At 42.3% G+C, this 21,386-nt stretch overlaps 2 protein-coding genes and 1 long non-coding RNA gene across 5 annotated transcripts in view; 2 read left to right on the top strand and 1 right to left on the bottom strand.

The window, feature by feature from the left end:
• Positions 1–965: 965 nt before the first annotated feature.
• On the top strand, positions 966–8,541 carry ANAPC7 (anaphase promoting complex subunit 7). 2 transcript variants are annotated; one of them, XM_013173346.3, is made up of 11 exons: positions 966–1,191; positions 1,556–1,742; positions 2,065–2,184; positions 3,638–3,749; positions 4,000–4,153; positions 4,259–4,401; positions 4,747–4,864; positions 5,314–5,510; positions 5,987–6,211; positions 6,637–6,787; positions 7,634–8,541. In XM_013173346.3, exons 1-11 carry the CDS (start codon positions 1,091–1,093, stop codon positions 7,821–7,823), a joined length of 1,698 nt encoding a protein of 565 aa, XP_013028800.2. In that variant the 5' UTR covers positions 966–1,090; the 3' UTR covers positions 7,824–8,541. The 2 variants fall into 2 exon arrangements, with proteins under 2 accessions (XP_013028800.2, XP_013028801.1); XM_013173347.3 differs by lacking the exon at positions 966–1,191 and having other exon boundaries at positions 1,557–1,644.
• A 236-nt stretch (positions 8,542–8,777) lies between these two features.
• LOC136786559 (uncharacterized) lies at positions 8,778–19,632 on the top strand. Its single transcript, XR_010825553.1, has 5 exons — positions 8,778–8,842; positions 9,013–9,154; positions 10,070–10,266; positions 11,339–13,471; positions 13,664–19,632. It is a non-coding gene; the product is annotated as an uncharacterized lncRNA (long non-coding RNA).
• Positions 19,249–21,386, bottom strand: part of ATP2A2 (ATPase sarcoplasmic/endoplasmic reticulum Ca2+ transporting 2) — a 45,098-nt gene continuing 42,960 nt past the window's right edge. For both annotated transcript variants that reach the window (XR_007166993.2, XM_066979049.1), the window contains exon 21: positions 19,249–20,350. Coding sequence is in view for 1 of the 2 variants with exons in the window: in XM_066979049.1 (XP_066835150.1) it covers positions 20,337–20,350 (14 nt within the window). In the remaining variant the exon portion in view is untranslated. The remainder of the gene's footprint in view (positions 20,351–21,386) is intronic.

Here is a 21,386-nt window from a genome sequence, read left to right as displayed (position 1 = left end):
AATGTAGGCAGATTACATACACCTTAGTCCAAGGCTGCCTTTGTGATGGCAGATTTGGTCAAACATAATGAGCACATGGTAGCAGCAAAAATTGTTTTGATCACTCTGATGGCTTCCTGAAGATCTGCAAATGTGAGTTCATTTTATTTTCTAGACAGAAAATTGCAGTTGTGGCAAAACGTTGTGGCAATGCTTGTTTCATTGCCGCCGTACAGCACCACCATAACTTTGCGTTCCTTAACACTGGGCTGCTCGGCGCAGTCACTGAGAGCTGTGGTGGCCTCGAGCCGACAGCTCCTCCTGCTGTCAGTGGCAGTAATGCTTGTAGAGTAGCCACGTTTTACATTTTACACATTTTACTCCCTTTCACAGTAGGTAAGGGAGTGGAAAAAATTAAGTTGATGAAAGAAAAAACTCCCAACACAGGTTTTATCTTGTTGCTGTGTGAGGTTGACCGCTCTTGAGAGGCAGTTCCATGCCTCATAGTTAATGGTGGCTCAAGTTAAAGTGTTTTTTCTATGTCCCAGAATAAACCTGGGTTTTAAAGGGTCTTTCTTCTCAGCTGTCTATTTTTACAGGCAGAACCTCCGTCATCTCCAAGACCTGTCACACTTAGCTGCCACAGCCAATAGCTAATGAAGTTTTGGTAGAAAATTCGGTTTTGAGAGGAAAAACGGCTAGGTTTAAGAGCTCTGCAGATACAGAGTCTAAATCTTTTTACACAAAACACTGCTGAGCCGGAGAAGGTCTCCTCCAGCCCCCATGACACACTGCCAAGCCTGACATAATCCCCCTACTCCTACCACCCACCCGCCCTACAGCCGACTGAGGGAAGGCGCCGCTGCGCGGGCGGAGCTATCGGGGGGCCTTGGCCCCGCCCGCGGGCTGCCCTGCCGAGCGCCTGTCGGGCCGCGCGCCCGCCGTCAGGGCAGCGGCGGAGGCGGCGTCGCGTGAGGCCCCTGCGACGGCGCCATTTTGAAGCGGCTGTGGTGGCCCCGATCCGTTCCTCCTCTCTTTCCGGTCCCCTCCCGGCTCCCTCCCGGCTCCCTCCCGGCTCCGTTTCTCCTTGCCGTGCCCTCCCGCCGCCGTCATGAGCGTGGTGGAGCACGTCCGGGAGATGGCCTCCGCCGGGCTCCACTCGAACGTGCGGCTCCTCAGCGGGCTTCTCCTGACGATGAGCGGCAACAACCCGTGAGTGGCCCTCCCGCCGGCGGCTGAGGGGGAGGCCCGCGGGGAGCCTGCGGGCAGGGGCAGGAGGAGGAGGAGGAGGGCTCAGTGTTAGGGCTCTCCCTGCCTACAGTGGCCTCTGTGCGCCTGTATGTTATGGAGAGTTGTTTGAGCTACTAATTAACGCCAGAATCCCCTTCTGAAACCCTCACTGCTCAACATGGGAAGGTAGCACCTTTGTGAGGAGTTGTACCTGTTACCCAGGGGCCCTCCCAGTGCAGCAAGGGAGCAGCAACATTTGGAAATTGAAGGCAGACAAGCAAGCTTCACATGCTTTGGAATCTCTTTGGCTCTTTGCTGAACTTAGTCTGTTTGCATTTTTTCCTAGGGAACTGTTTTCACCATCTCAGAAATACCAACTTCTCGTATATCACGCGGATTCTCTTTTCCATGATAAGGAATATAGAAATGCTGTCAGTAAGTACACAATGGCCTTGCAGCAGAAAAAGGCTTTAAGTAAAACTTCAAAAGTAAGACCTTCTACTGGGAATGCTGCATCAACCCCCCAAAGCCAGGTATTTCAAAACTGACTAATGTGCTGCATAAAATGATCAGGCCCCCTCTGTTCAGTTAATGTTGCTGATTTAATGATGTAGTGTTAGATTGTGGATTTATCATGTCAAATAAGCCTCTTTTCTAATGGAAAGCTTAATTTGGTCTTGGAACGTGAGTTTTATATGTGCAATTCATGCTTTTTGAAGACATGAGAACCAGTCAGTTGCGTTTTTAACTTTCTTGCACTAGACTTTTCTAACGTATTTTAAACATTTTATGAGGCGACCTTATTTACGTTTCTTATGTGACTGTAAAGTGCTTAATGTTTGTGTTTTATTTCAGTGTTTACCGTCTGAAATTGAAGTGAAATATAAAATGGCTGAATGCTATACAATGCTGAAGCAAGATAAAGATGCCATTGCTATTCTGGATGGGATTCCTTCCAGACAGAGAACCCCAAAGGTTTGTTCTGGCAGATGTTTGTCACAAGTCCTTGGTCGGTGTATTTCTAATCCTTAGGCCAGTAAAGCAATGTAGTCTCTGAGTATAATAGAGCTTGAAATCTGTATCATCCATCCATCGTCCATTCTTTCTTGGATGTTGTTATGAGTAGTTTTCATAGGGCAAAGAGCGATTACTCTCAACAAATGTGTGTCACTTCTACCAGGAAAAAAAGTTTATATGATTGTAAGCTGTTCAATTACGGCAAGTTAGCGAGTGAGTGCGAGATATCTGAATAATTTGCTCTGGTTTTGAAGTGGGGCTCTAAAAGTGAGAGCCAAGTACAGGTTTAACGTAACGTACTTTACTTTGTGGATGTAGCTAGGCAGAGTCCTAGCCTCCATGGAAGAGCTGTGTATCGCTGGACAGGAAAGGCATGCTGTCACCAGCTGGAGCTGAAGGGGATACACTTGTAGCCTAGTTACCTTGCAAGGCTGACTGTTCTGTGCTGTTTCACTGTTAGGCAGTCAACTGAACCTGCTAAACTGTGATTGTTAAAATTGAGCAAGTGTTTTAATACGTTCTTGAATCCAGAATGTGTAAGGAGTAGCACATCATTTCTTATTGTATGGTTTGAGCAATGCGAGATGCTTGAAAGGATGAAGACTTTGGCAAACAGTAGGAACACCAATGCTCCGTCTTTCCAGTTCACTACATCCTTCTTAATAACAGTTTAGATAACGCTAAATATTTAGATCCCATTGTGGACTGCAGTGCTAAATATGTTGAGTCTGTGCCTTCTGGCTCTGTTATGTCATAAGGGCTTAAAAGATAAATGCATCAACTCAATCATCTATGTTTTATCTTAAAGCAGTGTATGTGGCTTAGGCTCTGGTAATGTATAGGTGTTCTGTTTAAAGACCAAATTGCAGAGCAGAAAAAGAAGAAAAGATTAAGGAAAGAAAACTTTTAACCTATACACACTAGTAAAATGAAGTATTGTAGCAGAAAAGTAATTGGGCTGCGTAGAGCTCAAATCATTTCTGTTCTTTCATCAATCATGACTTTAATCATAAGCTAAATGGAAACTTTCTCTGCCTTCCTAAACTCTTTAAAACTTCAGTTGATCAGAGACGTATACTGAAAGTTAATGTAATGGGTATACAGGTCCTTCTCGGCATCATACGTAAAATACTTGCCCATTTTTTGACATCATGTATGCAAAATACTGAGATTTCAGGATGTATTATGTCAATACCGAAGAATACAAATTTTATATTTGGGCTCAGAATAATCAATTTTAATTTTATAGTATATGGTATGTTATAGTGATCTCAGAAGAAAAGCTGGCAATTATAACTTCTACCCAGAACAGGAGGGAGGGAGCAATGCTTGAAGGCAAAGTTGTGACCTATTCTTAGTGAGGATTTCTCCTTTCTCATACCTGACTCTAGTGCCGTTGTGTTCCTTACAGATCAACATGATGCTGGCAAATCTGTACAAGAAAGCGGGTCAAGAACGCTCATCCGTTACAAGCTACAAAGAAGTACTGAGACAGTGCCCGTTAGCACTTGATGCCATACTAGGTAGGTTTCTCCATACTGTAAGTACTTCAGCACTAAAAAGTGTTATAATCTGAATTATCTTTAGGACTAGGTAATTGACTGCAATTTGCATATAATATATAATGCCTGTATTATGCAAATTATAAAGAACATTGTGACAAACTGCTTGTTTATGCTTGCCAGGGGATGGAGTTCCTGGTCTTGAGACAATTAATTTATATTAAAGGTAGTTTATGGTGACTGAAGTTGAATTTTATACCTTTCTGAATAGGTTTGCTCTCGCTGTCGGTGAAAGGTGCAGAAGTGGCCTCTATGACAATGAATGTAATTCAGAGTATTCCTAACTTGGACTGGCTTTCAGTGTGGATCAAGGCGTATGCTTTTGTGCATACTGGAGATAACACGAGAGCAATCAATACCATTTGGTAAGAGTTGAAAGAGCATGATGTAATCAAATAATATAAAATATTTATGTATAATTATATTAAAATGACATTGTATAAATAACAGCCGTTTCTTTTCTCTTAAAGCTCTTTAGAGAAAAAGTCATTGCTGAGGGATAATGTAGATTTACTGGGGAGCTTAGCAGACCTGTATTTCAGAGCTGGAGATAATAAGAACTCTATTCTAAAATTTGAACAAGCACAAATGCTGGATCCTTACCTAATAAAAGGTAAGAAAATCCTAAAAAAAAGTTTACTTAGTGTAATGATCTGGTGAGTAACATTGGAGTAGCAGATACACACAAACATTCAGTAGAATATTGAATATTGTTGTACCTGGCTTTCAATTCAGAATTTACACTTGGAAATTGTGTACAATGACCAGTTGCTGGTACTTGCACGGTTCATAGTAGGTGTTGGTGTTGTAAGTCATTTAAAATTAAAAGGTATCGTAGCCATTTATGTGGTTTGCCAAAGAAGCATATATTAAAAATAATTAAGTTTGTTTTTATTATTTCTTGTTGTGAATGAGCTTTCCGTTTCTTGATGACTGACCTTCAAACGTTTCGCTTCAGGAATGGATGTATATGGTTATTTATTGGCACGGGAAGGTCGACTGGAGGATGTGGAAAACTTGGGCTGCCGTCTCTTCAATATTTCTGATCAACATGCAGAGCCCTGGGTGGTGTCTGGGTAAGATGTTCTCTTTCCTTTCTTACCCTGACCCTCTCGATTTGCTGCATGAGGTAGATTACAGTTATACAGTGGATTCAGATTTTTTCGTTCAGAGGGTGCTTTTCTAACTATGTTCTGGTTTTGGGGTAACTTAGCTAGTAATAAATACTTACTTTGGTTGTTTCCAGTACGTCTAAACCTCTTTGATTTACTGTACCTGTGCAATAGCAGTGATCTATTAAATAGCTATAATGGTTAATATTCATATTGATGTTTTCTTGTTGGTTTCATTTTTTTTTAGCTTTTGAAAAGAAAAGTTTGTTTTTACCTGAACATATATTTTTAACTTGAAATCCAAGAAGCTCAACAGTTGCTTGTAATCTATTTTTTTTTTTCCCCCTCTCTCTTCTAAGCCTCTGTGAATGCATGCAGGCAGTACGTTTACAATCTGTCTTGTCTTTCCGTAGGTGTCACAGTTTCTATAGTAAACGATACTCCCGTGCCTTATATTTAGGAGCCAAAGCTATCCAGCTTAATAGTAATAGCGTTCAAGCACTGTTGCTGAAAGGAGCTGCTCTTAGGAACATGGGCCGGGTACAGGAAGCAATTATACACTTCCGTGAAGCGATACGTCTTGCGCCTTGCAGGCTGGATTGCTATGAAGGTGAGTGAAGCGAAGCTACTCAAACGTATAGCATTGGTTTGGTGGTGTGGTGGTGGTGATGATGGTTTTTGCTATTATCAAGCAAGGGAATGGACAGGAGTTGTTTTTTTTTTTCTCCTGCTGACTTTCTAGTAAATAAACTATTATTACCCCCAAAGCTATAAAGTTCTATTAAAAGTAGTTAGATGAGAGATAATAGAGAACACATGTATTTATAAGAATGATTTTCAAAAAAGATGTTTGTTTTTAAATAGTTTAATCTGGGTATAAAGAGACTTCGGTGTTTTGATCAAATCAGTTTCAGATGATGGTAATTGGATAGTTAGTTGCACTGGGAACTTCGTTTTGTCATACTGTCTCCTAAATAGGAACAAATTTATATGGTAAGTAGTTAAGGAAAATATGTTTTCAGAGGAATATGCATTTTCTTGCAGAGTTAAAAGTAATGTTAAATTTTTTTCCTTTTTCATCATCAGGTCTCATCGAATGTTACCTAGCATCTAACAGTATCCGAGAAGCTATGGTTATGGCAAATAACGTGTATAAAACTCTGGGAGCAAATGCACAGACCCTCACTCTGTTAGCAACAGTCTGTCTTGAAGACCCAGTCACACAGGAAAAAGCAAAAACATTATTGGACAAAGCGCTGACACAAAGACCTGATTACATTAAAGCTGTGGTAAAGAAAGCAGAACTTCTTAGTAAGTTCACTTTTTCCACTTAATTCATTTTCCACTTTTCTCTTTCCACTTTTCCAACTTAATACTACAAAACATAATTGATGTTTTAATTATGCAGCCTCATCAATGCGAGGAATGTGATGGTGATGTTGCAGCCTAGGGGGTTGTCAGTTCTATTCTGAAGGGAAAAGCACAAGAATTAATTGCATCTCACAACTGACATTGCAGCACTTGAAACAATTGCAGACAAAATGTTTTGACTTCAAAGTATACGTAGTCATGAGTGTAGCAGTTACTGCTTACAAAAAGTATATTGCTACTATCCTTCATGCTGTCACTTCTGAGGGAAGAAATAAGTGTGTGTTGTGATGGCTTTTACTGCGCACTCTGACTTTTATAGATTTGTCTAAACTATTAATTAAAACTGTAGTTTTGCAAATAAACAGGTAGAGAACAAAAGTATGAAGATGGAATTGCTTTGCTGAGGAACGCACTGGCTAATCAGAGTGACTGTGTTCTGCATCGAATACTCGGAGACTTTCTTGTAGCTGTCAACGAATACCAGGAAGCAATGGACCAGTACAGTATTGCCCTAAGGTAACCCAGAGACTCCAAAATTGCAGCATATTTATAAGAACCAATAATCAACTTCAAGTAAAAAGTTGAGCGTTGAGTCACTAAGTGGTTAGTGCATGCATCAGAGGTAGCTCTACATCATTCTCCCTTAAAACAGAAACATAACGCATTGTAGCCTGATAATGAATTAGTTGCTCATAAGGCTTTGAACTGAGAAGTGCAAAATTTATGGATGGTATTAACAGCAAACATGTCACCATGCATACAGCTCCTTGACTGATAAAAAGATTAAGGCATGGATTTTTTTATTTATTATTACATTGGCAACTTCAGAATCTGTTCCTTTAGAATAGAAGATGCTCTATGAGCATGAGCTATTATGTAAATTTAAATAGGTGATTCAATAAAGAACCTAAATGTTATCTTATAAAGTTATGTTAAATGTTACATATTTCGATTTCAAAAAGTTAAACTCACCTTAAATCTAGCACATTACATCCACAATAAACTCGTGTTGCGTAAATGGATCAGCTATTTTTATTTTGTAAATGATGCGTTTAGTCATAGTCATTTAAATTTTTATTACTTCCACATTGCTTTATAATTAGTGTTGTCTGAAGGAGTTGACTTAAGTTTCCTTAAAGAGTGTGATGTTTAGAGAAGTGCATTCGTGAGGCTCAAAATGGTTTTGTATAAAGATGCAATACTTGGTGTTATTGTCAGCCTGAGGTGAAGTTTACTGATTTGAAACTCTTGGTGATGCTAAACAGGAAGTGCAGAAAACAAGATGATTTTTTTTTAATGATAGCATTACAAATACAAAAAAATACTAAGTTTTAAGTCAATGCTTTCTTTTCTTTCCCTCAGTTTGGATCCAAATGATCAGAAGTCACTAGAAGGAATGCAGAAAATGGAAAAAGAGGAAAGCCCAACAGATGCAACCCAGGAAGAAGATGTGGACGATATGGAGGGAAGTGGAGAAGAGGGGGACTTGGAAGGCAGCGATAGTGAAGCAGCCCAGTGGGCAGATCAAGAACAGTGGTTTGGCATGCAGTGATGGCCTCTCTTCCTGAGGCTTGTTTTGGCACATGAACATACCACTGGGGCCATTCTTCTTTGAAGAACTTCAGCTGTGATTTTTGCAGTAACAAAGACTTTTTTTTTTAATATAGACTCTGAAACCATTTAATAGTTCTATGCATCTCAATGCCATGAAGATTCTTGATGCTGCTTATTTATTAAGTATAAGGGATTAACTGTACTGGAGGTTATTTGCAACTTTAATTTCAAAAAAATCCCTGCTAAAACTAAAAGCATTAGAATCTAAAGTGCATAATAAGCCTATTGTTTATGATGGGAACTGTCTAAATTGTGTTCAGGGCTAAGCGTGCTTGATTGATTTGTAAATACAGCTGTTTGTATTCCTTTGTGAAAAAGGTTTGTATGCTCCCTTGTTTGTATGCTACCTTTTGGGCTCACACTCCTGTTGAAGTCTGGAGGAGTTGCTTCCGTGTGGCTGAAAGCAGCACTTTTCTCTTGCTGTGTTTGTTGAATTAATTTGTCTTTTTATAAGGCATGTCTTTTTATCTCCTGTGTGCTGTAAAGGAGAAGTTTGATACGCCACGCCGCTTTGACTTAGAGGACATTTTTGTAGTTGACTGATTTCTGTGTGTACAGAATTGTACCAGTGTTGGAGAGTTACAGCAGTTTGCCCAATCCTTACTCAAGCCTATAATCACATAAAGTCTGTACATTAAAATTTATTTTTAAATGCTCTTTAGTTTTATTTCAGAATGTTACTAAATGGTTTTTCATCAGTGACTCAAAGCACTTCACATTCAGCATACAGCAATGACAATTAAAATGATATAAAAAGAATTCATCCCTTTCCACATGCATTTCTGTAAAAATGTTAAAATTATACAAGTATGTATTGTCGTGGTTTTGCCATGTTTAGATACTTCCTGTTTTTGGGAGATAATGTTTGAATTCCTGTGTTTTTTCACCTTTTAGCCAAGTTACATTGCTTCGCGTACAGATTCTCAACATTCTCTCTTCAGCATCATCTCTTCAAGGGTGAGCTTCTTCGTGTAATCCAGAAACTTTCAATTCTGTGGGCTTGATGTGTGGGAGGAGGAATTACTTTGTGCTCTTACTTTTCTTACAGCTCTGATTTCCTTAGTCTTACGAAAACATCTTTTTATCTTGACAATTTAATTCCTTTTGTATTTATTCTGTTACCACAGTTAATGCTGGAGCAGACAGACTTTATTACAAGACTAAAAAGTAGTTCTGAGTATCAGCTGGAGGAAAAATGACTATTTGGTACAAATATGTGAGATGGAAAACAAGCTTCCCCCTAATCGTGGAAGTACAATGCAGATAAGGGTAAAATTTCTTTTCCTCTGTAACGTGTACTACATGAATTAGAAAAATGCACAACAAAAAGACTAGGCAGTTATTCCTATTCTATTAGGCAGTTATTCCTAGTCTATTTTGAAAATACTTTTTTATGTCACATCTTACGAAGGAGTCTAATAGTTTATCCATTAAAAAAAAAAGAAGCAGCTGGGTGTGTGTTCTCTCTAGAATTCTGGGGGCTTTAGACTTTCCAGCATATCAAACTGAGTTATGCTTAATTGAAGAATATATGAGAAGAACAGAAAAGAACAGAATGCTGCTATCTTGGTGATTGAATTGGCATAAACTGTGACTGCTCCTTAATTAAATAAATACACCAAATGGCTGTATTTCAGTTAGAGTGAACACTTTGTTAATTGCATTCTGGTGTATGAGAGGCCTGAATCTTAGGGTTTTTTTTGTTGTTTTTTCTTTAAAAAAAAGTGTTTATACCATTGTTGTCTAATGGAAAAAAGTATACACAGACAAGCAGATTCAAAGCTTTTTTTCTTTTTTCACCTCCCTAGTGTTTTGCTCACACTCAAGGTTTCATCAAATTGGATTCTGTGTCTGAAAGTTAGGTAGGTTCATTAGCTTTCTTGTTATTTCAAACCTCCACTGTGGATGAAAGAATGGAGTTTTTAGTGTTACTAAACTGAAGAGCGGACACATTTAATTTTTGATGAGAGATGTGTATGAGGTACATGATGTAGATTTTGTGAGCTGCTTGGCCGTTTTGTTCTAATGACTCCTTGAAATATATCACTAATCACAGGTGGAGACCACTACTCTTACACGTTTTTCTGAAACAACATTTGCATAGAACAGGAAGGCTGATAACCACAGTTTTACTAAATCATTCTGTAGTGTTTTTGTAGATAATCTGATAACCTCTTCTTGTAGGATAGAGATGAAACTACAAGATAAATGAGCATGCTGTAAAGAAAACTGTGTCCTAATGTGCAGCTTTAGCAAACAAGTCCAGGTACACCAAAGAACACCTTAAGACAGCTGTCAGCATGGAATCAAATCATTGCTGCTTTATTTTTCTGAGAATTTTGCTCCTTAATGGAAGTGAAAATTCCAGTGAAAAGATGCCTGTAAGTAATGCTTCTGTAAGGACCTGATTTATTAGGGTTATATCACTTGTTTGTAGTCTTTGCTAGTAATTGTACTGTAAGAGAATAAGGAACTCTAAAATGTCCTACGTGCCAAAGCGTTTGAGATTATGTAGACAGATGTACTTAGCAGCAGCTTGAGAATTCTAAGGGGGTTCTTCTTGCCTATTAATGAGCCTTCATTAGTGCTCTACTTTTAGAATGTGATCTCAGGTTTTGCAGAAATCTTGTACTCTCAAATTTAGTTACTGGTATTCTAGTTTAGGGACTGGAACAATTAGCTTGTAATAAGTAGCTGATCTCATTCTGTCCATTAATCATGTGCTCTGCACACTAGAAGTAAAGATCGCAAAGCCAAAACCTGAAGTTCAGGCTGTGTCAAATCTGTGATGTAAGCTCCCAAAAGTGAAGCAATTTTTAGGGGAGGCAAGAAGCTGTTGCCATCCAGTTGTATTTTACAGCACTGACATGTCTGCCAGTGCTAGTCTCTGGGTTGGGTAAGGATAGAGTGACTGCTTGAAGCCCTGAGAGCTGTTTGACATTTAAATCACAGATGTCATTAACAGGTTCTTAATTCCTGACTGCTTTATGATAGGCAAGATACAGAAGTGATGTAAGGGGATGGAATTTCTTCAAATCTAAAGCCTTTACATAGACTTGGCTATGAGGTAAAAGTCTTAATTTACTGGAATCTAAAAGTATCATGCATCAATGATGTGGCTAGGAATTATCTAATATATGTTCTGTAGCAAGTGACTTGCCAGTGCTTTCTATGATGTGCTGGTAACAACTAAAATACTGGCAGTATTTAGAATTGTGATTTCCAGATCTAGAGAATCTAGGAACTGTGAAGCAGAGATAGTGAAAAGAACTGAGGACTGCTGGCCAATATAAATGTTTTTGTCTAATTGAGGTGCTTTTTCCTTTTCTGTTACTGCTGATTATGGAGAGATTTTCGATTAACTAGAGCTCTTTTTTTTTTTTTTTTTTTTTTCCCAATAACTGTCTTATTAAGCCTGTTTTTTGTAGTGATTCTTCTATCCTTACTTTTCAGGAGCTCAGTGATGTGGAAACTGATCTGTCCAAGATAGAGGCAAGGAATATTTTTTATTCAGCAAACCCTATTTCTCCATTTGGATCTCAACTGTAAGGAAATCTCAAAGGCTGTGTCGTGCTATTGTGATTTCAAGTTACACAAGTATATTGTAGCCAAATATCTTTTTAAAAAAAGCATCTATATTAATGCCAGTCTCCAGGGGGTTTAAATTTAGTGGCCTTAGGTGGGATTAAATGTAGTAAATTGATACAACTTTATGTAGTACCCAGTAAAAAGCAATTTCACTGTAGTCACTTTTGTAGTAGTTTCTTCATAGAAAGGATTCAGTGTGGGCTTAAGGAATTACTCCCTTACCAGTCATGTTCCTGTACTGCCCGCTTTGCCAGGGTAACAGTTTGAAAAGTAATCCTGTGACAAGATTCCTGAAATTCCCTCGGAAATATTCACGTTCCTCTCCCATCCTATTTTTTTTTACTTTTTATCTGCTTGCTTCGTGGCCCCACAAAAGGCTGTTTGGTTCAAGGATATTCAAGAGGAGGGGGGCTGGGAACTGTGATGCTGTTGAATTGTTGTGTTGGAGCTTTGGCCTGAGGCCCTGCTGATAATTAACAGGTTTGTGACGGTCCAGTGACCAGATCTTGGAGGGAAGGATGACAAGATAAGAAGAATACTGGTGTGGTGATGTGGAAAGGGAGAGAACTGGGCAGCTGCTGCAGTTCTGGTTGTTTTTAGAACTGGCAGACTGGTTAAGATGTCATTTGGAAGCTGGTCAGGAGGAGGCAGGGACGTACACAGAGCTGGGTGTTTGGGTGCAAAAAAAGAAGGTATTCTGATGTATTCTGGTGCAAACACAGCTTGGTGAAGAATAAACTGCTCACGTGGAGAATTTCAACATAAAAATGTCCTATATCTATATATTAAGCAAAGCTATTTGGCTAGTCCACATCGATCACTGTTGATGACAGCAAAACAGAAGGCATGATCTCTGTTTTTCACTTGCTGTCTCAAGCCTTGCGCATACTTAGCTAACATTAATGCTAATGGTTGTTTAATACTCTATATGGAATGTGCAGGGGAAGTTTCACGGTGGCGGGTCGCTGACAGATGTTTACATTGTAAAAGCCTTCATTTCAAACAGCTTCCCTGCTTCCAACGAGCTCCCGGGGGAGGCAAAGGGCTTCATAAGTTTGGAGATTCGTTTCCTTTTCCTTCTTTCTCTGTCCGCCTGTCAAAATGTTGATGCATGCAGATGGTTTGGGGATCTAACAACAGCAGTATAATTCCTGACATACACGCTTTAAAAAGGATTGAGTTTTCTACATCTGTCCCTTCACAGACAGTACCATTTCCTAAAGGACAATAGATGACATCTACTGAACTGGCTGTCCTGCTTGTGTCCTGGCTACATTATTATGTTTAACAAGTGCGTGGCCTGGCAGGAAAAAGTGACCTCGCATTCTGAAAATTTGCCTTTGGTCACTTCAGCTTGCTTCTTTTTAGCTGTCAGCTGTCTGTTTTAGAGCACGGTGAGCCTCAGAATGCCTGTCTAGAGGAAAAAGAGGGGAAAAAAGCACACATCCTGAGACTTGGACTTGACATAAATTTCTAAAATATTTACAGAGAACAGAAAGTCCAATTACATCAAAGTCGCCTGACAGGCAGGCAGCAGCAGCACACGATGCTCAGCTAATGAGGGGTTTTGGTGGCTTGGAACATCTCCCGGTTGAGCTCCCTGGGCTGGGAGGGTTTAGCAGTTGGCAGAGGTGAGATCTGTATGCTGGCATCTGATCCAAGAGCTTGGATTGATCTGGCGGCACAAAAGGCCCCGTTCCTGTGTTGGCTGGAGAGACAGCACACTGCTTGTGCATTGCTGTAAAGGTCACTAAGATGCCAGCTCTTTCCCCGAACTATTTATCAGATTTCTGTTGTTCTGCTTTTTGCCTAATGTTTATTGTCTAATATATTGTGTTCTCCCTTGATGTGTAGTATGGTTTGAAGAGCTGAAGCTGGTAACTTGGCTTCATCTTGTTGGATACTAAGTGGTTTTCCAGGAAACTTCGGCATGATGACATCAGTAGAGCAAGAACAGCAGCATGCAGATACGAATCTTCTTTACCCTGGTTGGTCTGGGTAAGCTGCAGTCCATATGGTTCTTGGAATAAATGTTTGTAAAGCCTGTCTGCTGGGAAGCCAGCGAGTATCTGCAGTCAATGACTAGGAGCTTTTCTGCCTTGGAAAATTTGATGGGCTGGTAGCCAGCGATGGTGCAGGCAGACCAAATTGGCAGATAGCCTAACCTCAGATTTTGGTTTTCCTCCTTAGGTCCACAGTGAAAGCAAGAAGGAGGCAACGTTCGCATGGATTGAGCGGGCTGTCAGTCTGGTAGACCCGAGTGACCTGGAATGCAGGCGACTTCCAAAGTGGCCCAGATCATGCAGTTCATGCCTTCTGTAAGTTCAGTTGTCTCATCTGCTGAAATATCTGTTTAATTAGGGGAAAGTTTGGCATTACTCTGAAAAATAGTAACTCCTGTGTTAGTGTAAATTCAAGCTGACCTGGATAACTGCTGGGTTCTGGTGTTGCTGCTGATTGTTGCAAGAGCAGAAACTGTGTATGGAGATGGACTTTAATGTTTCCTCAGCTCTCTAGGACAGCTTTTAATAGGCAGGCAGGAAGGTGGCTCCAGCTAACCACTGTCTGTTCTGCAGAGGATGTCACACTGCAACTCAGACAATTAGATAAGGCTGCAGGATTCTGTCAAATGTTCACTTTCCTCGCTGAAATGTTGGGCTCTGAGAAGTTTTAAGGACCTTCCACCCAGTAACACTCCAGCCCTGGAAATATCTGAGTTTTTGCAAAAGGGGTTTAACTCTTCCCGTGCTGTGCTTTGATTTCAGCTTTTGTTCTTGCTGCCTCTATTGTCTGAAAAGAGCGAATAGGAAGGAGGTTGGTGTGATCTCCCTTTGTGCTGTGATCTACCATCCATAAATCCAGAGGTTTTACATGGCGGAAGGAAGAACGTGCACCATCTGGCCTTACACGCGTGTAGAGACACAAGGGCTAACCTCACTTGCTGCTGGGCTCTTGGCCTTGGGAAGGAAACGGAGCTCCTGGGCATGCAGCCCTGGCCTGAAGGGAAACTGCTGCGGGTGAGGCTGCTCTTCCTCACCCCTGCCCCGAGGGGAGGAAAAAGCGTGTGTCCTAGTGTCCTATTTCTAACCCTGGATTAGCCCTAGTGCCAGCCCCGTGACGGCTGCTTTTTCACTAGGATGCTAGCGAGAGGAACTGAGTAGTTCTGTGGGACGTTGCCAGTGGGGCTTTCACCGAGATGGAAGTGTCCTGATGAAGACTTCAAACACAAACGGCAGCTGGTGAGGGGAGGAGACGAGCTCTTAATCCCATTATGCTTTAAAAGCAGGGCAACAGCAACTCCATTTTGTGAAAGGCTGGATGGTGTTAAGTCTTGCAGCGTACATCTGTCAGAAAAAAAGCCCTTGTGCTTCGGGCTGAGAACTGCCTAATGAGCATGTGGAACCTGATTAGCATAGGGAGAGCTAAATGCTGAACTGGTCTTACCAGTGCAGCTCCGAGCACTCACAGAAAGGCAGCATAAGGTGTCAGAGCAGTTCCAGGAAGAAAAGAGAAGTATCCCAGGGAGTCTGTGTGCTCCGGGGTCAGCGTCAACTGGAGAAAGGAATTTTCCAGGACTTTAGGTGCTTGAATTTTACTTCAACACCTTTATTATCACTGTCCCTCAACCCAAACTAAGGGAACATCTTGTTCCCCACTGCTGTGGGCAGCCACCAGCAGCACTTGCCTTCCTCTGTTTGTTCCATGCGCTGATACAGATCTAGTGCTGCGCAGTGTACACAGTCATTCTTCGGGCTAGTTTTGGCACGTTACTTGCAGCTTTTTGCTGTTTTATTGCGGAATCTGGTTGACACAATGCTGGGATGTCGGTGGAAAGGTCTGCAGTGTCGCTCTGGGAGATTCCGTAATTCCGCAAGGCAGAGAACTTGTTAAAGCAAGCTCGGGGTGCTTTGGGAACTTGGCCTTGTTTTCTGAGAGGCCAGCTGCGGTTTGCATGCATCGTCTGATGGACTGGAGATTGAGTCAATGCTGCAGCGATTTCCTTCTGGTTTTCTTTCTGATCTGTGAAACGCCTGGGAGCTGTGTTGAAGAGCAGCACGGTTTTGGCAAGCAGTCCGTACCCAGTCAGTGCTGCCTGGCAGAGGCTGAGATTTCCAGCACCTGCCGGTTGTTTTGTGAGCACGGGTGGGTGGATTCTCATGTTAGCAGTTCAGCGGAGGTACAAAGCCTCGTGGTGGATGTCGTGAGAAGAAGCTGGCAGTGTCCACAAACCCTAGGCCTAGATTTTATGATGGCACAGAATTTGGTACCTGTATCCTGAGACAGTGTGCCCAGGGCAAGGCAGCCACTGCAGGACAGGGCTAGAACTGCTGTTTGCGGTGTGGTGGGATGAGGAATACGGGGAAAGAATTCTTGGAAAACTGAGGTGTTGCACTGTGAATAGGGGCCGTTGTTGGCACAGCAGCTGCACATCAGCCTGGCTATGGACAGTGAGTTTGTTCTTCCAGGAGCAGAAAGGACACACGTTGGGGTGAGCTCAGGGGTGGGGGGAGCTTTTCTGCCTGCCCCTTTTTTGCCTGGTGAAGGTTGGTCTCAAACCTCAGCTGAAGATCTCTGCTAGTGCTCGAGTCCTGCAGGAGGGCAATGATAAGAGAAACTGACTTTTAAGTTACAAATTCTGTCTGGGGTGTCGTGCCTCACTGAATGCAGGGCAGGGCAGGAACAAGCGCAAGACCAAAGCGTCGATGTTTTGCAATCACAATGCGCTGGAGCTGTGTGACTTGGTTCTGAATGCATGAGCTGGTTGCAGCTTGATTGTTAGCCTCTGATGTTATCTCACCCCAACAGTAAAGCAGTGTTCTCTGCCTGCCTCTGTAGGAAAAATTGACTCTGCCACCTGCAAAAATAGCACGGGTTTATAGCAGCCCCGGCTTATCAGGTCTGGGGATTTTGTTGTTGTTGCTGAAGTCTATTTCAGTTGGTTATGGTAGTGCTCAGTCTCAGAGAAACACTGAGCTGGACACGCCAAGCAGCTCCTGGAGGCTGGCCATTGCTGAAGAGCAAGGCTAGAGAACTTTACCCGTCTTCTCTTAAAGCTGGTGATGTCAGCAAAATCCTGTGTTATTCCTAGGATTATGTGCAAGTGTGAGTTTGTACTGCCTCCAAAAGAACTAATTAAAAGGGAAGTTTTTGGGTGCTCTCATGATTTTGCTCATTCCCCTCAAGCTGCTCCAGGAGGCTGATGGGGATAACTCTTACCGTATGAATTTAGGTCCCTCTGTCTCTATTTAAACAAATAGCAGGGGGCTTGACCTTGTTAGGCGAATAGCTGAGCCTGCTAAACCGATGTCAGAAGGCTCCTGAGCACTCCGAGCCTGGTGAATGCCGATGACAGGCCAAGTGGGATGGTTGGAGCGGGCGCCTTGAAGCAGCAGTCTCTTGGGCTCTGCTCCTGGCAGTCGGGGCTGGTCGACCTTGTCAGGGCTGCGTGTGTGTGCGAGGAGACATCCCGCACGCCACGGGGGCACGGCAGGGCATCTCGCTCTGCCACAGAGCCCAGCCCATTTTCCTCTTGAGGTGAACTTGCAGGGTTTCCTCAGCAGCAGTAGAGCTGACCTACATTTTCCATGTCAGCCCCTGGTCGCCGCTCTCGATGCTGCCCCACTTAGCTGAGAGCTTTTCGTGCAGCGTCCCACGGGCTTTGCAGAGCCTCGGCTCTCGGCTGCAGTTAACCGCTTCTGAGGTGTCCGTGGCTGACAGCAGAACCTGAGGCCATGACTGCAATTAGATTGGTTCCCTTTGGTATTGTTTGTGCGTCTTCAGTTTGGGCATTAAACAACACAGCAGCAGGCTTGTGTTAGATTGCTGGGGAAAGAAGTTGGCCGGTGGTGAGGAAGGTACCCGGTGCTCTAGCAGAGTTGGGTTTAGAGCAGCTGAATCGTTGGGGATGAAATGTTAGAAAGCTGTCTTCAGGTGCTCAGGGCTCTGCAGGCTGAACAGAGGGTGGGATGCTCATCTTCATTCTGCAGCTTCTGCGGGCTTGGCCTGTAGTTTTTCCTGAGGCTTTTTTTCCAGAGCTGAGGTTGTGAAACAAATGTGCTTTCTCCTCTACCAAATGCTTTCCTCATTTCTCACCCACCAGCCTGGGGGTGGCTGTGGGTTTGGATCTTACGCAATCACATTCACCTCGGTGTAAAACGGGGCTGTTTTCTGCCCCCCGTACTGGAGCTTGATGTAATTTGCCTGTAATGCCTGAGGGTGCTGGGAACCATTTCTCTTCCCTCCGCAGCCGTCAGAACGGGGCCCATCCATGCGGTGCTTTGGAGCCAGGGCTGTGCAGTGAGGTGAGGAGGAGGAGGGGGGGGATGAAGCTGTTTATCTCAGCATCTCTTACCCCACATGCTCTCGCACTTGAGTACCTAGCAACCCACTGAGCTTCGCAAAGTTTTCTCTGTGTGGCTCTACTCCAGAAGTGCTGCTTGCAGTTCATTTGGGGACTAGTTATGCTTGCAGATCATAACTACAAAAATGTTTAAAGATAAGTTAAGGGTTTGGTCTCGGTTCACTCCCCAGCGCTGTGCTGTCGACGCAGAAATGCTGAAACCATCCTCGCACTGTAACTAGCCATGGCAGCAGTACGGAGTGGAAGCTGAAGCTGTTTTCTGAACAATGAATTAATTAATATAATCGCCAGTCTACATTTGGTTTCAGTGCTGTTGACAAATATTGATGCAAGTAGAAGAGGGCACCAGCTCAGCTGGGCAGCAGGAGTAACTTTTACAAGCTGTTGGTACACTGTGTGTGTGCATTCTTCCGAGAAACTGGCCTTCAGCTGCCTTTAGTCGATAGAGAGCTTTGTTTTTCTCATCGTTTCCTGAACACCAGCCTAGAGATGTTTGTTAATGGGGCAGTTTCTTCCCTAATGGGCTGAACAAATGATTTTAATAGTTTAGCTCAGGTGTCTGTGCAGTGTAACGGACAGCTGCTGTTTGTTGGCCTGTGCTGGGAGCAGCTCCGGGAGGTTATTTGGTGACAGTGCTATTGGTGTGCGCAGGAGCCGGTCTATAAATAAGGTGGAGGGAAGAGCTGCAGCTGCAGATAAAAGCTGTGCTGAACTCGGTTCTGACAGCCTTGGCCCAGAGGTTAGGAGCAGAGCTCAGCTTGCTGGGAACAACACTACCATAGTAGGAAGCAGCCTTCTCCTCCAGCCCTATGTATTAATGCAGCGCCTACCATCATATAGCGGAGCTCAGCCACGGAATTCAGCTCTAGTATTTTTAAACCTCGTGCTGTTGTGTTTGAAGGGGCTCAGACATGTCACCTAATTTGGATAACGCTGTTTGCTGGCATCACGGGCTAGTTCGAGAGGCATTACAGTTAATTTAAAACGCATTACTCCCCTTTGAAGTTGGCTGCAGTTGCATAGTTAGAGAGGCTCTGCTTGTGCCCTTACTTCCCTCCGCTTACTCCAAACAAAACGTAGCTTATGGGAGTCAGAGCAGAGCGTTACAGGACACTTGGCTAACCCAGCTTTTACCCTTCGGAGTGCTTTAGCCTTGCCTAACACTGTAACAAGGGCTCTGACGCTGTGACCTGGTGGGACCTGCACTGCTGCAGCATGCTCACCGGCAAAATTGCCTAAGTTTTGAGGAACGGAATAAGCCATGGCTAACAGAAGCAGCCATAAGCAGGCTGCTCATGGCTTGTAGCAAACGCACTCTTGGTTAACCTTCCTCTTACCTATGGAAGGGGTAGAGTCTAGCAGCTACTGAGGGCTGGGGCAATTTAGGAAATAGAGAAGGACAAAAAATAAGAGATGTAGTTGGGAAAGAAATGTTTATTTTAAGTTTCTCAGAGGGATTTACAAACAATGGAGCATTTTAAAAAAAATTGAGTGATCAAAGTACTTGACAGTGTCCCTTAAACACACACACAAGCCCCTGGACAGAGGAAGTCACACCAGCGAGGAGGTCAATACTGCTGGAAGAGCAGCTGGCATCTGCATAGTTCTAGAAGGAAAGATTGCAATGCTGTTGGTGCAAATATGTGTCATCCTGGCATTAATATGAGAGCACGCTGAAGTATGTACGCATGTACCTGCGGAAAACAAAGTGCATAAAATAACACGCAAAGTATGTATTGTAGAATAAATTTATTTACCTGATACAAATGAAACTAGGTGTGATGCTTCTTACTGTCAGCATGTAAATAGACAACTGATCTTATTTACAACTTCTAAAGGTCATACATGCAGTTGTGGTAACTGGCTAAGTCATTTGCTGCTTTCTAAATAAATGCATCACAATATTTTGTATTGCACCAACATCTGTCTTACTGCCTTAGATTTAAATAAGTTACATTACAGTGCAAAACAGGTTGATTTGCACACATGATAAAAAAATCCAAAGGTATGAACTGGAGGCTTACAGTTTAACATTCATCTGTAATCTTTTCAATGAGTTTTATAAATAGGATAGCATTGTACATAAGCTGTTATAAGTAGTATGTTTGGATGATACAATACAGAGATTTGTCTACAACCGAAGGCATGCAGTTTTGATATTGTACATTTTATAAACTGACATTTTACATACAGGAATATGGAAAATTGGCTGACAGCTCGGCGATTCTTGTTCAAAGATAAACAAACTCTTCTCCATGCTGCACAGAACCCAAACTTCTCTGGAGAGAGTTTCCAATTCTGTAACTATATTGCACATTTGTACATCTGAAGTCCTAATGGTACCACACATTTCTTCCACAGAGAACACAATGAGTTTTGTTTTTAGGGAAAGCAAAGAATCTTTACACATGATACATGCAGAAGTTTTGGTAGATGTGTTGCTAAAAACACATGCACGCAACAAAACAACCTTACATTTCTGCAAAATTGTTTAAGAAGCGATTACTCCAGTATTGCTGAAAAGGAAAGAAAGAAAAGGAAACAGTTAATAAAAGGATGAATGCAAAGTATCATTATAAAAGCAAGACTAAGATCAACAGTGACAGAAGAAAGAATGTTAAGTCTGATAACGACTGCTCTGTCATTGAAGGGACACTCTCAGGTTACTTTGTTCTTAAAGCCCAGGACACTCTGGATTATGTCTCAGCTCTTCCGATTTTAGCAGAGCTCCCTTTATCAAAGTCAGCACCTCCTCCAGAAGACCATAAATGAAAAAGAATTGAGGTATGTTTGGATAGTTTTTGCATTGCTTTGCCTGACTAGTGGTAATATTAAAAAGTAACGGGAGCCTCATCTGTCTTTCTTTCAGCTTCTCATAGTACCCAGTTTGAGCTATTTTTTTCCCCTTTAAAAAAAAAAATCTTGGTGTTCTTCTGATCAAGGCATTATAGTGCAAATTTGGCCCTGAAGTGACCTAACAATGTCCCTTTTTCAAGTTATGCAGCTTATTCTGGGAAGCAGTAGGAAAGCTCTGAAGCAGTCATTAAGCTACACAGATTAATGCATAAGCAAAGGGTAGAGTACAGTATAACTACTACTGTACTTTACCCCTAAAATGCAGCGTAAGGTTAGCCTTGGGTCTAGAAAAAGTGTACTCTGATCGCCTAAAACTAAATGGTGGCTCTTCAAAACACTGCTTAACACTAAAATTTAGGCTCTCCTGCTAAGATTTGAGAATGCGTAATATTAATGTAATTAAGGATGTAATTAGCAGAGATTAGGGAAACAGTTAATGGTTAGAAGTGCAAGAAGGTAAACAAGACAGGTGCAAGAGACAGACAACTTTGTATCAGTTTTACCTCCCTTCATCTCAGCAAATTTAACCATCTTTAAGCAGTTTACCACGTATATTCTGTGCATCAGCTGTGTTCTTCGAACAGTGACAGAGGACTGCTGTACTGCATTTTATCATCAGATTAAAAACTCATTTTCTTACCATGAGCCTTCTCCAGAACGGCCTCTCTACAACCATCAGCTTTGCAGCACTTTGAG

The sequence above is a fragment of the Anser cygnoides genome, chromosome 17 (genome assembly GCF_040182565.1).
Source record: "Anser cygnoides isolate HZ-2024a breed goose chromosome 17, Taihu_goose_T2T_genome, whole genome shotgun sequence".
In the NCBI taxonomy this organism is placed as follows: Eukaryota; Metazoa; Chordata; class Aves; order Anseriformes; family Anatidae; genus Anser; species Anser cygnoides.
Note: the sequence above shows the minus strand (reverse complement) of the source record. Positions and strands in the feature narration are given on the sequence as shown.

Bases quoted from the DNA above. Each gene is read 5' to 3' on its own strand.
- ANAPC7 (XM_013173346.3), top strand. From the start codon at position 1,091: ATGAGCGTGGTGGAGCACGTCCGGGAGATGGCCTCCGCCGGGCTCCAC. The intron at 1,192-1,555 runs GTGAGTGGCCCT...ATTTTTTCCTAG, and splicing joins ACGATGAGCGGCAACAACCC to GGAACTGTTTTCACCATCTC. The intron at 4,865-5,313 runs GTAAGATGTTCT...GTCTTTCCGTAG, and splicing joins GAGCCCTGGGTGGTGTCTGG to GTGTCACAGTTTCTATAGTA.